General features: G+C 42.4%; 1 protein-coding gene across 6 annotated transcripts in view; it reads right to left on the reverse strand.

Annotated features, from left to right (window-relative positions):
* The window catches only part of TTC7A (tetratricopeptide repeat domain 7A), a 173,773-nt gene that overhangs the window by 31,119 nt on the left and 127,157 nt on the right, over window positions 1-15,497 (reverse strand). For 5 of the 6 annotated variants that reach the window (XM_054821189.1, XM_054821187.1, XM_054821188.1 and 2 more), the window contains one exon: window positions 6,247-6,449. The exons of the other annotated variant lie outside the window; for it this stretch is intronic. In XM_054821189.1, the coding sequence (XP_054677164.1) occupies window positions 6,247-6,449 (203 nt within the window). The remainder of the gene's footprint in view (window positions 1-6,246; window positions 6,450-15,497) is intronic. 6 annotated transcript variants of the gene reach the window in all.

Below are 15,497 nucleotides of genomic sequence, written 5' to 3' on the forward strand. Positions count from 1 at the left end.
CAATATGCATCAGTGTGGCTAGGAAGAGCTGCATCAAGAACATACAAAATTTGGTAACTCTTTATACAGCAGAAAGCAGGCCTGTGGGTCTCCTTCCCGAACGGTACTGTGAACACTGAAAGCTAACATACGCTCAAGACAAGTTCACAAAGGAAAAATCCACTGTGAATTACTAAGCAAGTAGAATCTGCGTCTACTTCAGGATGTCCCTGAGCTAAGTCATAACCTTAGAAATACCATATACGACTGCCCTGCTCTCATTCTTTCCTAGGCACTTCCTTATGCTGCTGTTGGAGAGAAGGACGAGTTGAATCTCTGGTCTGACCCAGCACAATCACGCCAGTGTTACGCTTAGGATCTACTTGCTAAAAACCCTCCTGGTATTAGCTTCAGATTCACTTTGGGGTGATGACTGAATGGAAAGCAGCTTTGCAGAAAAGGACCTGGTGGACAAGAAGCTGGCCACGAGCCAGCAATGTGCCCTTGCAGCAAAAGCAGCTAACAGTATCCTGGGCTGCATTAGGAGGAGTGCTGCCAGCAGGTCGAGGGAGGTGATCCTTCCCCTCTACTCAGCACTGGTGAGGCCACACCTGGAGTACAGGGTCCACCTCTGGGCTCCCCAGTACAAGGGTGACATGGAGATACTAGAGAGAGTCCAACAAAGAGCCATAAAGATGATTAAGGGACTGAGGAGAGGCTGAGAAAGCTGGGACTGTTCAGCCTGTAGAAGAGGAACCTTATCAATATGGTTAAATATCTGATGGTAAGGTGTAAAGAAGATGGAACCAGACTCTTCTCAGTGGTATCGAGTGACTGGATGGGCACAAACGGAAATAAAAGAAATTCCATTTAAACATGAGAAAAAGCTTTGTTTATTGTAAGGGTGATCAAACACTGGAACAAGTTGCCTAGAGAGGTTGTGGAGTCTCTATCCTTGAAGATATTCAATCCCAGCTGGACATGGTCCTGAGTACCCTGCTGTAGCTGAACCTGCTTGAGCAGGGAGTTGGACTACATGATCTCCTAAGATCCTTTCCAACCCCAACCACTCCATGATTCTGCTACATGACTGATACCTCCAAAACTGCACTTACCGTAGGAACTTCTCCAAAAAATAACCAGGCATTCCTGAGGAAAGGTCAAAATCTACACTAATCTCAGAAAACAAGGGTCACAAACCAGCCTACAGTCAATTTGTTGGGCCAGCTTAGGTGACTTAAAGTCAGGTGAGGGGGAAGCTTGTTTTTCCAGCTTCAGTTGGAGGGTACTATACGACTGTAAAGCCCTTGGTGTGGCTGCCAATCTTATGTTTTGTGGTGCAGATGACAGCCTCTCTAAGAAAAAGCAGAACTCATGATTAGCACAACCAGTGTTACCTGTATATTCTACTTGACTTGATTATGGAACAAATCAAATACATTTTCACTAGATTATGTTTTCCACCCATTTACGTGGTCACAACAGAACACAGAAATACATTATGAAGACTGCTTTCCATTTTCACCTCTGTACAAATTCACCAAACAAAAACCAATATATATTTCACTTTGTTTTGCTATCAAGCATAGGGATGGGGCAGTGCAGACAGCTATGTGGCATTCTGATAACAACCTTATCATCCTCGCCCCAGCCTTCAAGAAAAGTGAGGAATCATAACAATCTTCCACTGCAATCAATAAGACTCGAGTATGAGTCAAGCAATTTTTTTTCTTTGTTTTGATGGTACTTTGTTGTTGTTTTCATTAAATCTAGCACACTGACAGAGATGAGGGTGCCCATTTCCTTCCCTTTTAAATAAATGATTATTTTTCTTCTTCCCTGAACTAAAACGCGTTGAAAATTGCTCTAACTCGACAAAGTGCTATGTGAGATGTGTGCTGGGCAGGAGTTTTCTGAGTATCTCAGCATGCTTGTTTTTAGTTTATCTTGCAATATTACATATGGAGCTTTAGGACGCAAATCCAACATGTTGGCTTTGATTTTCTCCTCCTCTGAATCAAAAGGGAGACTGGTACTGAACGCACTGTGGCTGGGAACTAGCAAATTTCAACGTCTTTCTCTAGTGACATACAGGTAGGTGGATTTGTGTATCGCTTTTCAAGGAGATGTCATCTGCCCCGGCTTATGTTCTATTTTCTGACTTGGTTGGGCACATGTCAGTTTGGCTACCACCGTCCCAAAGCTGCGTATATCATGACGTTATATAACCAAATTTGGTACATACTGAAAGAAGTAAGCCGGTAGTTATTTGGTTTAGAAATGTGCTGTCAGAGATTAGCATCTGGCATGGCTGACTAGTCACAGTGCAAGACAAGGGGATATGGGCTAAGCTCTTGTTTCTGGACCAGTGAAGATACCTACTCAGTGGAAACTTCATCAGCACCCCTGGAAGGGAGAAGTGCTCTATGATCTTTGCAAGCAGGCCCCAGAAGGAGCCTGTGAAAGGGAAGGAGGAGGAACAAACAGGGTTGTTCTAGTAAAGGGAGGGAAGACAGAAACGTGTGAGATAGAATGAGGAGAAATGTGGAAAAAAAAACCACCCTAGCAAGTCATATTTCCTAAAGAGACCTGTGGTCTTACAGTATGTACAGTTTCTAAGGGCCAAGCCAATTGTTTCTGACAGCAGTTGAACAGTTGTTCAACCAAAGGAGTAGCTCCACACCTCACCAGGAGTACTTTGGTACTTAAGTATGTTCCCAACGGCTCCAAAAACTGATTCTATGCTTTTTTTCCAAATGAAAACAGAACTGCGCAACAAATGTGCTTCCTTAGATGAGATATTAGCCAGTAGTATTTACTTCGTAAAGGCCATTGGTGGATTCTTAATACAGGCCGAAGGATCCTGTGGCATCACTTAGAAACTGCAGGTGCAAGCAAGAAGCAGCACAACTACACGGTATTTTCAGTGTGCCTGTGGTTTGCTTACCACAGTATCGGCCACCAACTGCCAACAGCCCCGGCTATGAAGCGGAGCGTGCCACCCACCCCATCAGATGCACTCAGCACGGCAGTCCTGCTGTACGGTGCTGCTCTTCCACGCAGCAGCGTGCTTTATATGGCAAGCACACCGATTTGACAGCTATTGTAAACACCCTACAGTCACAGTAAAACACAGCCGTTTTCAGCTACGCTGAGAAAGAGCTTGTGTTTATTATGGTGGTGACTCTACCCTGTGTAAAAGTTATTGACACCCGATGGACTCATTCATTGCTAGATCTGTGCCCTTCATTTAAAGCCAGCAACGCTCTTCAGGTTGGAATTTTCCAAATATAGCTTTGACAACCCAGTTCTGAGAACCCAGGGGAAGAGACACGACTACTTTGCTAATTGATGCTGATACACCAGGGAGAATCGGCACTGTCTACAGCACAGTTTTCCCTTAAAGTGGACTAGGTCAGTTGGATGCCAATTGCACTAAGTCTAACAGTAATTCTCATAACTAGACCCTCTTTCCCTAAATTATTACACATCCACAACAGTATTACTAGAGTGGGAAAACTATGCACTCACATGTTTGGGGAGACCAACACTGAAACAGCGCGCGTGAATTTAATTTCAGCTGCCTGTGTATGTGCCTTGCATAGTTTCAAGCCACTTGGAACTAGCTGATAATCTAGTTTTGCTTCTTGCATAATCCAAGACATACATTTCCCTCTGGTAGGGGACTGAACATACTGTGCTCAAGAACTTGTATTTTTAATAACAGTACAGCTAGTACTTGGCTAATACATACATTTCAGAAAGGCATCCAGTATTCTTCTGATGGCCTTGAGGAGATGCACAATTTACCACTTGGTACATTATATCCTCAATTGCATAAACCCAGTCTTAAGTTCTCCATGGGGACACTGTCTCATTCAGCGCACAGCTAGCAGCCATTCAATATTTTTTTTTGCCCTTTTTATTTGATGCGTAGCCCTAAAAGTCTTGTTTACTGCATAATATTCCAGCTCTGTTCTGAAGGCAGAATGATTAATTTCTTTACAGGCTTTTCTATAGTGCTCATCAGATGCTTCTAACTTGTTATGTGCAATTTCCCAGCTTTTGGAAAAGCATACAAAGCAGTGCCATTACGTGCCATCCTCTAACTACTGCCATAGACCAAACCTTTGCTATCTTAGCTAACAGGTGTAAACCACAGGCTGCCAGCATGGCCAAGCTAAAGGAGATGAGGCACATGCTTAAGCAAGTGATTTTCACTGATATTTGCTGGCACCAGGATGGGAAGATTCAGCATTTTAAGGAGACTGAAGGCTATGGAGTAGAAGTACTTAGAGGTTCACGCTCCTTTGTCTCTCTGATAAGACTGACTCCTTTAATTCATCCTTTCCAACATGCCCACCCCTCAACCCATGTGTCTTGGCCTGGTTCATTAACCCAGTCTTAATTCTTCTTACCTATCCAGTTTTACCTTATCTTATTGTATATTATTTTCTATTTATCCTTATTTCTCTCACTTTTTATTGAGTTTATCTTTCCTCTTCCCTACTTACTTATGAATTGAATCTCTGTCCCCAAATTCCCCACCTCACTTTTTCACCTCACCTAAATTTTACTCCCATCACTGACTAAGAGATGACAGAGCTTATTGGGGTTTGAGGGGAATGAGCATTCACAAACTCTTTAGAGGTTTCAGAAATACAGATCTACTAAGCATGTATAAAACATGTTTTTTAATGGTTATCACTTGGACAACCTAGGAAGGATTTTCTTAGGGAAGGTCAAAAGCACATTAGTATGTTACAAAGACAACCCATTCCTGACAAAACCTGGAGACACTATAGCACAGTAAAGAAGATGTCACAGAAGCCTTTAAGGTCTCTTCTTTAGCCTCATTTTCAGAAACAGTTAAGCCATATTGGGTGACATTTGCCAAAGTAAACTGGGCCAGAGCAGATGTGCATCTCAGAAAATTTTATTCCAAATGACTGTAGTTTCAGAAAATTGCAAGCAACTGAAATGGGAAGACACAGTATGTGGTTCTGCCCATAAAATAAGACAAAAATGAAAGCTATTAGTATCATGTTGGCATCTAACTTGATGGCTGCTCTGATATCAGTAACTTGTCTGCAATCATGACAATAACAGAACAAAAAACATCATTCTATCTTGCGAAGTTTTTACCGACTGATTTTGTAAAGGTTGGATCACAGCAACAAAGTAATATTATTGCCCCCTATAAGCCAGATATATGCATAGGTGTTTTGTAACCTTCTCCTGACGTATGCACCAGCTATTCATTTGCTGGTTTTGCACTGAACATTCATTATTATCAAACATCTCATCCCTTGCCTGTAGGTTCTACTGTTTTCTCTCAATTATAACTTCACTTTACGTTTGTCCTCTTCTGCACTGATACCCCTTCAGCTTTGGAGTTGCCTGCAAACCTCATCAGGACCAAAGTTATGCCACAAAATACAAATCTGCTAACAAAGACACAAAGTGGTCACATGGATACAGAATTCCTGTAAAAATTAAATTAGTCAAGAAAGACTTTTAAAATCCCAGAGAGACCTAGTAAGGGCTACAGTTAACAAGACACATGATTGATGAAATATGATTAACTGTTCTGATTTCGTAAGAGAAGTGGGTCTTGGTCTTCCGTAAAGTTCCCTGTATTATTATTGTTGTTGCTGCTTGTTTTGTTGCTGTTTTTAAGCTTTAGGCCCCATGTATGTAAGTTTGCTTTAGGGATGGTGCAACAGAAAAAATACTTGCTGGATAGGGGTGTTACCAAAAAACCCCACAAAGGTGGAGTCACTGCCCCTACACAAGGTTGGAGCTAAGCCACAGCTTAAGATAATAACAAATTAATTTTATTGTAAACTTATAGTTTATCTTGATTTGAGTAGACACAAGACTCCAGACCAAGGTTTACAAACCCCATATATATCTATATTCGATATTTATTTAGTTCAAATCTTTCAAACATCAGTGTATTGCTTATTTAAAGTGCCTAATGGTTAGTAGGAAAAGCAGCAAAGACAAAACAGTGAATCGACTTCCAAAACTATCAGCCTTTGTCAATTAAAATATTTACTTTTGACACAAGTCCTAATTAGTTAAAAACATTGAATCCAGTCTTAAAATAGAGGTTCAAGCTACCCAATTTATTCTTGGAACAGTCACTGGCTGTCAGGATTAAGAAGACAATGGCATCCAGAGCAAGCATGAGCCCTCTCCCCTCTTATTACAGTTAATCAGGAACATAAATACTATAATGGAGCTGAGCCCCTGCAAACTCACCAGGCTGTGCATAATTTCCACTCCAGCTGGATTCACTGTGAGCGCTTCATCATACAATTGCCTAGCCTCCTCCAAATTGCCTTTCATCTCTGCAAGCCTCCCACGCATGTACAGTACAGCATGAGATGTGGGGAAAAGACTAGCTGCCTCCTGGATACAAAAGCCTGCTTCTTTGAGATGCTGTTGTTCCATGAAGAGTTCAGCTAAAAAAAAAAAAACAAAAACAAGAACCAAAAAACCACCCTACCGTTAGTTGAAATAAGTTAGAAACCTTTCTTCACATTAATTACATATCATCTCCCTTAAGCGTATTAAAACATGAGGCCATGATCCTGCACAGTGCTTACTACTATGGTTAGTGCTTACTATCACAAGTGGATTGACTGAATGGATCCTTTTTTAATGCTAAGGGCCCTATATAGATGTTCATGGACATCTTTAGGTGCCTTAAGGATTCCTCAGTCAGGAATGTAAACAGGACTGAACTGAGCCCTAAGGAAGCAGGGCTGGTAGCCACTTGGAGCCATCATATGTATTTCCAAATAATCTGGGGGAAAAGAACAGAATAAGCCATCACTGTCTACTGAGAACTTTAAACATGTCAGAGTAATAGGATACATCTGACTGAGCTGGACATTAGCTAACTTTTTTAAAAGAGTATTTCGACATTTTAAAAGATGATTAAAAGTATTTATCTCTGCTTATTGTCTAGTTTATGAGATAGCTGTCTCTTAACTTTTCAGACACTATTAAAATCAAAAGGCTTTTATCGCAGAGACTTATTTATATTGTATATTCACACATTTACTTCCTCATACATACTCTACAGGAAAAGAAGAGAGAGCCCTTGGAAGAGACTGCTCAGTCATTTACTTTCTTCAACTATCAGCAACTCTCTTAGTGATTTTCTTAGAAAAAAAAAATAGTAACAGGTATACTAATGTGCTTGACTGTCAATTTGTTAATCAAAAAATTTCTCATGTTAAATTTTGTAACATATCTCATGGTTAAACTTTAACATTTCTCAGGATTTGGACTAGATCATCATTGGACTAGAGGATCATTGTTTTGGACTAGATGATCATTGTAGGTCTCTTCCAACTGAAATAGTCTAATTCTAGATTTATTATGCATTAAATCCTTGCAAAAAGCTTCAAAAGCGATACTCAATTTTCACTGCCATGCATAACTTAAAAGGGAAACAATGTTTTTAGATATATGTATGTATGTATGCATGTATGTATATAAAATAATTCTCTCTCTTCATACAGCAGCCATTGCTCTTTGGTCCGTGACCTGCTTGTGTTCTACACGTCATCACTGCAAAAGCCCAAAGTCTTTTTTTTTCTTTTTAACTGACATGATAATGCTGCAAGTATTGACAGTTCAAGAGTCCAATTCAAAATGACTAATTCAGGCTCCAGATTTAGATAAATAATTCTGAAATTAGACACAACCTTAAATGCCCTGACTTTTAAAGGTAGTGAATATTCTCAGGAAGTCTCTGTGAGGGTGGAAATTAGCCTGAAAAATCCTCATAAATAGCTCTGAAACTCTGTGAGTTTCAAAATGCTGGGAGACCCAGACAGATGACCATGGGGACTTGACATGCCAACATGGAGCTTGCTGGGTAGAGGTGAGCAAGGAAAGCATCTCAAAGGCAGTCCAGCTTGACCATGGAAGGGCTCTCCCTTGAGACTGGGACCACAAATAGCACTTCTGTTGGCACACTGAAAACGATCATGTACTGTGGTGAACACCCTTCCACTTCTGAAGTGATCCGTCTAGAAGGAAGGTGAGACATCATTGAGAAAATGCTCGAATATTTCTTAAGCATCTCTAGGTTGTGCTACAGATAAATGTCAATCTCCAAGGCTGTCAACATGAGCAAAACATTAGTTCCTTGGTAAGAGCTATACTCTTTAGGAGTGACTCACATACATTTCTTTCTGGTTAATCATTATAAAATCTCAGCATGCATCCCTTCCCTTGGCTCCAAGAGGCTGCAGCTATCTGTAATAACAGAAAGCAAGGCCATGTATCTTGTCAATCTGAGTGTGTGTGCAGCCTTATTCAAGTTTGTGGGAGGACGGTATTTTACTTGCACTTCCCAGGAACAGAGCATTTTCCTGCCAAGTGCTGCGTAGCAGGTGATGCTGTGCATGTGGCAATAATGAGGATGGGGATGTACAAAGTGACGATTCACAGCCTGAAGATAAACACTTCATTTGCAAAGTTCACACAAACTTAGCAGCACAAAAGAAGGGGTGAAAACCTGGCACTGTTTGAAGTCAGCAGAAGTTCTGGGTACTGCCATATTAAAAGCTCTATTAGCAACTAACAGCATAACGTGACTTGTTTAATTTCAGAAAAGAATCGGGAGCAAGGGGGTTTAGATGTGAAATCACGCACAGCCGGTGTTTCAATGCATACAGAATAGAGAGTACTTATTCCTTATTTCAACGGTGCCTGTAAATCTTCTTCAGTAATAACAATTATTTAGAAGAAGTGCAGCAACACAGAACCTAAATAAGATCTACAAATTGTGTTTTATGGTATGGTAATGTAGCATATTAAGGTTCAGTCCATTTCTTTGCAGGCTCAATAGTCAATAAAAAATGATTTAATGGTGTGGGAGGCCTAATTTGCATAAAAAAAGAATGAGAGAGGTGCCTTTGGGTTTGGAAAGAAGTGCCCCCACCCAGCTAAAAATAGACATTAAGGGAAATTGTTTAGACCTGCATTAAAAGGTGTTTTCTGTAAACTCATTTTTCACTTCTATTACATACTCATTTTGTTTAGAGATTAACAAGATACGCTTACGCAACATGGAATAAAAACACAGCTAGAGGCAGAAATCAAACCCAAAAAACAAGGACTCATTAAATTTATCATGGTAATACTACTGCCTCCTCAATGGTACTGAAAATACTGAAACACCTGCCTTTGCATTACCTGGGTTAGCAGCTTCCTGCCCACTGGATTATTCAGCGTATCTCCTTACATCACCTAATCATGCTGTAAGTAAACACCTAACCAAATTAGCAGCCCTCGCAAGAAAGTTCTGTTACAGAGACATGGCACCTGATTCCACGCCAAAGACGAGCCTGAGGAGACTCAGGCTGACAGAGGTAGAGAAGATCTGTAATTCTTATCCTGTGAAAGGTTCAATGCTTCAGGGAAACCATTTATGAACCTCCAGCTACTGGACTACATTGTTCTCGGTACTGACATTCTTTGCAGCTTTGAATCCAAAGGCCATGTTTGCAAGCTTCCTTGCTCTCAGTCACTTAACACCATCTTCATAAAAACTTAAATTCACGTTCTGTTTTGAACTAAGTACCACCAAAGGCTCTCTGAATCCTACTGAGCAAAAAGGGATGACCATCCTGGATGTACTGCCTCCTCTATTAGCATCTCTGGAGTAATGCTAGAAATTCTGAGTGTGAATGTTTATTAGGAAATATTTCAGCATTTTTATCTAGAAGTATGGGCAGAGACAGTGCACTGCACAGATGGGCAAAGACAGGATGAATCGTGCATTGCTTCCTTTCATTCACTAACTGAAGCTTGAGCCTGCACCCACTGAGACCATGAGCAGCAATCCAGCTGACTCCAAGGTCCAGCCTAGCTTGATTCATTTCTTTCCCGTATCCACCTTATGCTCCCATCTGTGCTCTCCTGCAGTACTGTCCAGCCTGCTCTGCTGTTCTTCCAAACAACTGTCATCTTCTCTTGTGGCTATAGCTGCCTCTGTCTTGGCTTTGCAACTGGACTTCCACTGATACACCAGTCTTAATGTCGGGCGCAGTCCCTGAGAGCAGCACTTATCTCCACTCACATCATCATCAACTCCTAATATGAGCTCCTAGTTCTTCCAGCTGTTTCTGCTAGCATTTAAACTCATCTAGAGTGAAGATCCTTCATCAAGGGAGAAATTGCCAGCAGCTACTCACTCTCCAAGGACTGGTTACAAACACAGAGACCGAGTGCACTTCCCAGAACACTGACAAAGCCGGGTCTCCTGTGGTCAGACTCCCTTTTTCATCTCCAAGGTAAATTATTTGACAGACCTCTGTTAGGGAGTCCATCAGAGGAGTAACAACAGTGTCATCTAGTCCTGTCTGCGTTACAGTGCTAGTCTGAGGAACAGAGTTGCCTGCCATCACCTTGAACGCTGACTCCACTCCCTGTTTCCTAAGTGTTTCAAAGCAGTGTCAAGAATGATTGTGCTTGTCACCACAGAAGCAGCAACAACTGTAATTCTAGCCAAAAAATAAAATGGATTTAAAATGTATTTCTGCGGTGTGAACGACCCAAGAGTTAAAATTTCATTCCTTGTGAATCACGTTCAGTGTTATCCAAGAGGCAGCACTTAACTCCCACAAGAAGACTGCTCCACATCACTCGGTTGTGTGCGCCCGCTGGATCTAAAGCACTTGTCTACTCTCATCTACCCCCAAAATGCTACTGCATAGCGACACAGCCAGCGCAATGCAGCCAGATGATCAGCAGGATGGTACAGTGGGGAGCAGCCCTTCACACTTTAAGAAGGTGAGAGCACCTGCAAGGATGCGTAGGGAGGCGATTTCTGTTTCACGTCATCTGCCTTCAGGAGCTATTAATGCTTGTTACTGCAGCAGCCCTTAGCCAGCTGGAAAGACCCACTCCTCTGAGACAGCTCTGCCTTCAGCAGTGAATACAGAGCTATTACTGTGACAAAGGGTTCCCCCGCTGCCTTTCCTTTCTGGCAGGTGACGTTTTGTCATTGTTCTATATTATGACACCACCCTGCATGCAGTAGCTTGACAATTAGCGGGCAGATTAGATGGAAGATTCCTCAAGCCGTATCCTGACTACAATAATTTCATTTGATGCAAACCTTCCATACAGAAATGAAGGAGAACAGAAACTGCCACTTGTTCCCATCCACCTAAGTCCCTTCCTCCTTTGAATGAGGCAACAGATCCTCAAAGGCTGCCTTTGCATGCAAACTGGTAGTTAACTGGAGTCCAGGGACTCAATTTAAATTTCCAAATTCAGGTCTCACAGGGGCTGAAATGGCCACTAAGCTTATTTACAAATGCAGCATTAGAGTGAAAATTTCTGGAAGCAACACAGAACTACCACAAGCTACCTTCTATAGTAAATAGCGCAGTCAAAACATTGCTTGAATACTACAAGATAGCTGGTTCCTTTATGTGAAGTGGGGCCCTGCTCACTGGTGAGGAAGCAGCTCTTTCCCAGCTGGGTGAAGCAAGCCACCATCTTCTAGGCAATAAGGCCACCACTGCTAAGGGTGACATAAAAATTCTTCTGTTGGAAGGGCACTTTTTGGGTTTTCTTGTACCCTCTCTCAAAACACACATTACTGGCTATAGTCAAAGAAAAGACTTCTAAGTCTTCATGTTCCAGCCCAGTCAAGTATAAATTCCTATTTTCTGTCTCTGGTATGAATAAATGTCCTGTTTCCTTCTTCATGACTGTGCACACTTTATCGCTTGCCCAAAAGTTACTGAGCAGCTGAGAAAATGCCAGTATTTGGTACCCTCTGTCGTTCTCTGGGTACCACTGGCAGGGCAACAGGTTTCTCTCTATCTCTCGGCAAAGGAGCTTTGGGCTGCTTAACAGAGACACTGCTGGCTGCTGCCTGTATCCTTCACAAGCGAGTCTTCACACACATGTGCACATTCACACGTCCCAGATTTCGAGAAATGGCATGTGCTCTTTGAAGACCGTCCATGCCAACGGATTATCAGTCCACAAAGTTTCACGTCCTGCTCCAGCAATGAGAAATATCCAGAAGACTCAGGAATAGGGGAAGCAATCCAAAGTGCCCAGTACTGATAGAAGGCCAAGACTCGTTTTGACTTTTTAAATTCATCATTGACAGAAAATAAAATAAACCATGCTGCAAAGAGTAGATCAAAACCCAGTATCCCCCGAGGGCATTTGGATGAAGAGAAACAGAGAATTTGGTGATCCTTAGCCTGCATCAGAAAAGCCTAGGTCAGAGCTTGCTAAACCAGGAGGCTTAGCAGAACCACTGCTGGCTTCTTAACTTCACTAGTAACATTTCAAAGGGGACCAAATCGGCTCGCACTGCCATTTCTATCTCCAGTGTGAAGCATTCCTAATCCCTCCTAGTAAGTAAACACTGCAGGGCAGCCATCTTTGCAGTACACCTTTCTTCTCCTCAGTAATAGCTGTGTAATAAAGGACTCCCTCCTGCTCCCCCTTGCCAGGCTCAAGCTTTTCGTACTGCTTTGTGTCACCGCAAAGAGCCACAAAAATCAGCAGCGCTTATGGAGCTCAAGAACTCAAGCAGTGCATGGGGAAGTTCTAAATTTGAAATTCTAAAATTTGAAAGCACTTTTTTTTTAAGCAAAAAATAAAGAAAAACATTAGAATTGCTTCAACAACCAGTGTTGCATCACAGGACAATATCTGATCCCACCTATTCTGGCAATGTCAGTAAAGATGTCTCCCAAACCTGATAAATACCTTTAATATCAGAGCTAATAACTTGATGGGGGCTTAGGATCGCTGAAAGCTTCGGGAAGGAAGAACACTTAAATACCCTTGCACGAGCTGTGCAAATACAAGCTGTGCTGGGTGAGCTGAGGGGCAGCAGGGGAGGGCCCAGCCATGCCCTTGGCTGCTGCTGGGGCACCCACTGCACGGCCGCGGGCCAGCTCGGGTTGAAGATTCCAGCCCACTGTCCCGGCGACACGTTCTCGTGGAACAGAGCTCATCTCCTCTAGCGCAGCTTTTTCCCAGGAATTGGCCCATATGGAGTAAAGTAAATAAATCGTAAGCATTTGTGAAGGGGAAAAAAAAAAGTTCCTGCTGTACATAACCCTGGGGAGCAGATGTTTTTCCATTAGCTCAGTGTTCTCTGCTACACTGGCTCTCTTTGCATTTCTTGTTCATGGCATGTTCATTATAATATTTTTTTCCTGGAGTAAACTTTAGCACGTTACTGAGACAGCAGGTAGCCCACTCTGGCCCCACTGTGAGTACACGGAATAGTTATCCTAGGCATTTTTTCTTTAAATGCTCCTTTAAATTAGCCTTAGGTCTACCTGGTGAGGTTTGCAGACTGTGCTTAGCAGGCATTTAGCCAATCTTAGATCAAATTACCAGACCTACTTTGCTGTGAGTGGCCATATTTGGTAAAGTATTGGGTTAGTCAAGAAGCTAAATTGTCAGATATAAAGCACTAGTAAAGGCAAACAAAGTGGACACTGTAGTTAAAAGTAAAGCTTAAAATAATATAGCAACAGGAGCTGGAATATTAGAACTCTTATTAAAACTGGCTTGCAGCATTCTAAAATGCTCTGTATAAATAGAGCATACAGTTATTACTGCCTGGAAATATAATCACACATACTTCAGATAAGAAATCACCCTAGTTACCCAAAGAGCTTAAACCTATTAAAACTATTTCTTTTCAGTACTGACATGCTTTGCTCTCTGGGTCAAAAGTGATATTACAAAAATTTCAAATGAAGGTAAATTTTTGTCAGAAATTTGAACCATTTCAAGTACATTTTCCTTAGCCAAACAGCAGGATTGTATTTTCTAAACAGAAAGGAGTACTGGCATGATTTTAGAAAGGAAATAAGGGGTAGAAATAGTTCCTTGGCCAGACATTTCTCTTGGTAACACAAGCAGTATTATCACCAGAAATCTCTAGGGTTCCCCTTGCAGCTCCTCCTGCAACAAGAGGTGGAAGGAGTTAACAAGATTTACCAATGCCGTGGAAGTTCCTTCTCTCCTCTCAAAGTTGAATTCAAGCTCTCAGTCACGAAAAGTAGAACAAAGAGGAAAAAACGGGCACATGGATCGCATAAAGACCACCTCTCCTGGAGCTGCACCACAGCAGCACGGGCACTGCAGCACCCTTCCTGAGTACTCCTTGCAATGACCTGTTTCTCAGACTTGGAGCCCAAGAATAATGTTTAGGCTTATTAATGCTAAAGCCTAATGAGACAACTCTCTCCTTTTAAGAAGCCATTACATTTCAAGAGGGCTGGGAGGTTATTGTTAAAAGGGACCAGGCAAGCTATGTTAATCACAGCCTTTGCTGCAGGACACTTGAAAACAGAGTATGCCTATTAGTATTCCTCTAAGCTTGTCTGCTGCAGGGAGTGGACAACCTCTAGTCTTTGGGGACAGCAGACCTTGTACTCTTCCAAAGCTAACTGTGACTACCTGCAGGGAAAACAGGAAAAGCTTTGAGAGGTTGCGGATGCCCCATCCCTGGAAGTGTTCAATGCCAGGTTGGATGAGGCTTTGGGCAACGTGGTCTAGTGGAGGGTGTCCCTGCCCATAGCAGGGGGGTTGGAACTAGATGATCTTTGAAGTCCCTTCCAACCCAAACCATTCTATGATTCTATAAGATATGGAAGCCCACTGAAGAAATGTGCTAAGTTCCCTGCTGCAGATGGCTGTACTCCCAGCTGGTCCTACAAGAGATGGCTGGACATAAGATTAACAGTGAGAATTCACAGTTTTATTTGGATATGTGAAAGAGAAGACGACTCACTCTGGAGACCACAGATCCATCAAGTAGCTCTTTAGTTGCTTACTGTAAGCTACAAAAAATTAGCTTGCCAAAGTTCACTAGGCACTGCTGCAGGGAAAGCCAAGGTGCAGCATCCATTATAGTGCAGCACATTTGGACTTAGCAGCTGCACTTCCAAAGCTGCTGCTTTATTATCTTCCCCACATAACTGCTGGTCATAAACCCAGAAAAGCTACAGATAAACACACTAAGTCTATGCCCTCTTGTATGTGAGATAAGTATCTTTATCATGGGACAACAGAGCTTAACTTTTTGCATAGAGTTCACAGCCCTGCTCGCCTTCAGCCAGTGTTAAAAGAATGCACATGTTCTCACCCACTAATTGTGAGACCCGTCAGGAGCGCAGCGAGGGCTCTCCAGCTCCAGGGGACTGAGGATGCTTCTGCACAAGGCAGGAACTCCTATTGTAGCTGCAGGTGGAGGGTGATACCGTAACAATTCCCCTACCTAAGCACCATCTGAGAGCTACCACCCCCTAACCGTCCCCTTGCAAGCATATGTGCTGGCTTTGCGGCCTGGCCTGGCTGTGGAGGGCTGTAAGAACTGCCTCACGCAGCTCTGGGTAGCTGGTTTTCTATGCCTCTTTCCAGTCTAACTGCAGAAAGCTCTAATTGCATCAGTTGGTTGGTACCGCTAGTTTTCATGCGTTGGGATATGAAGA

Source organism: Grus americana, chromosome 3 (genome assembly GCF_028858705.1).
Source record: "Grus americana isolate bGruAme1 chromosome 3, bGruAme1.mat, whole genome shotgun sequence".
Taxonomy (NCBI): domain Eukaryota; kingdom Metazoa; phylum Chordata; class Aves; order Gruiformes; family Gruidae; genus Grus; species Grus americana.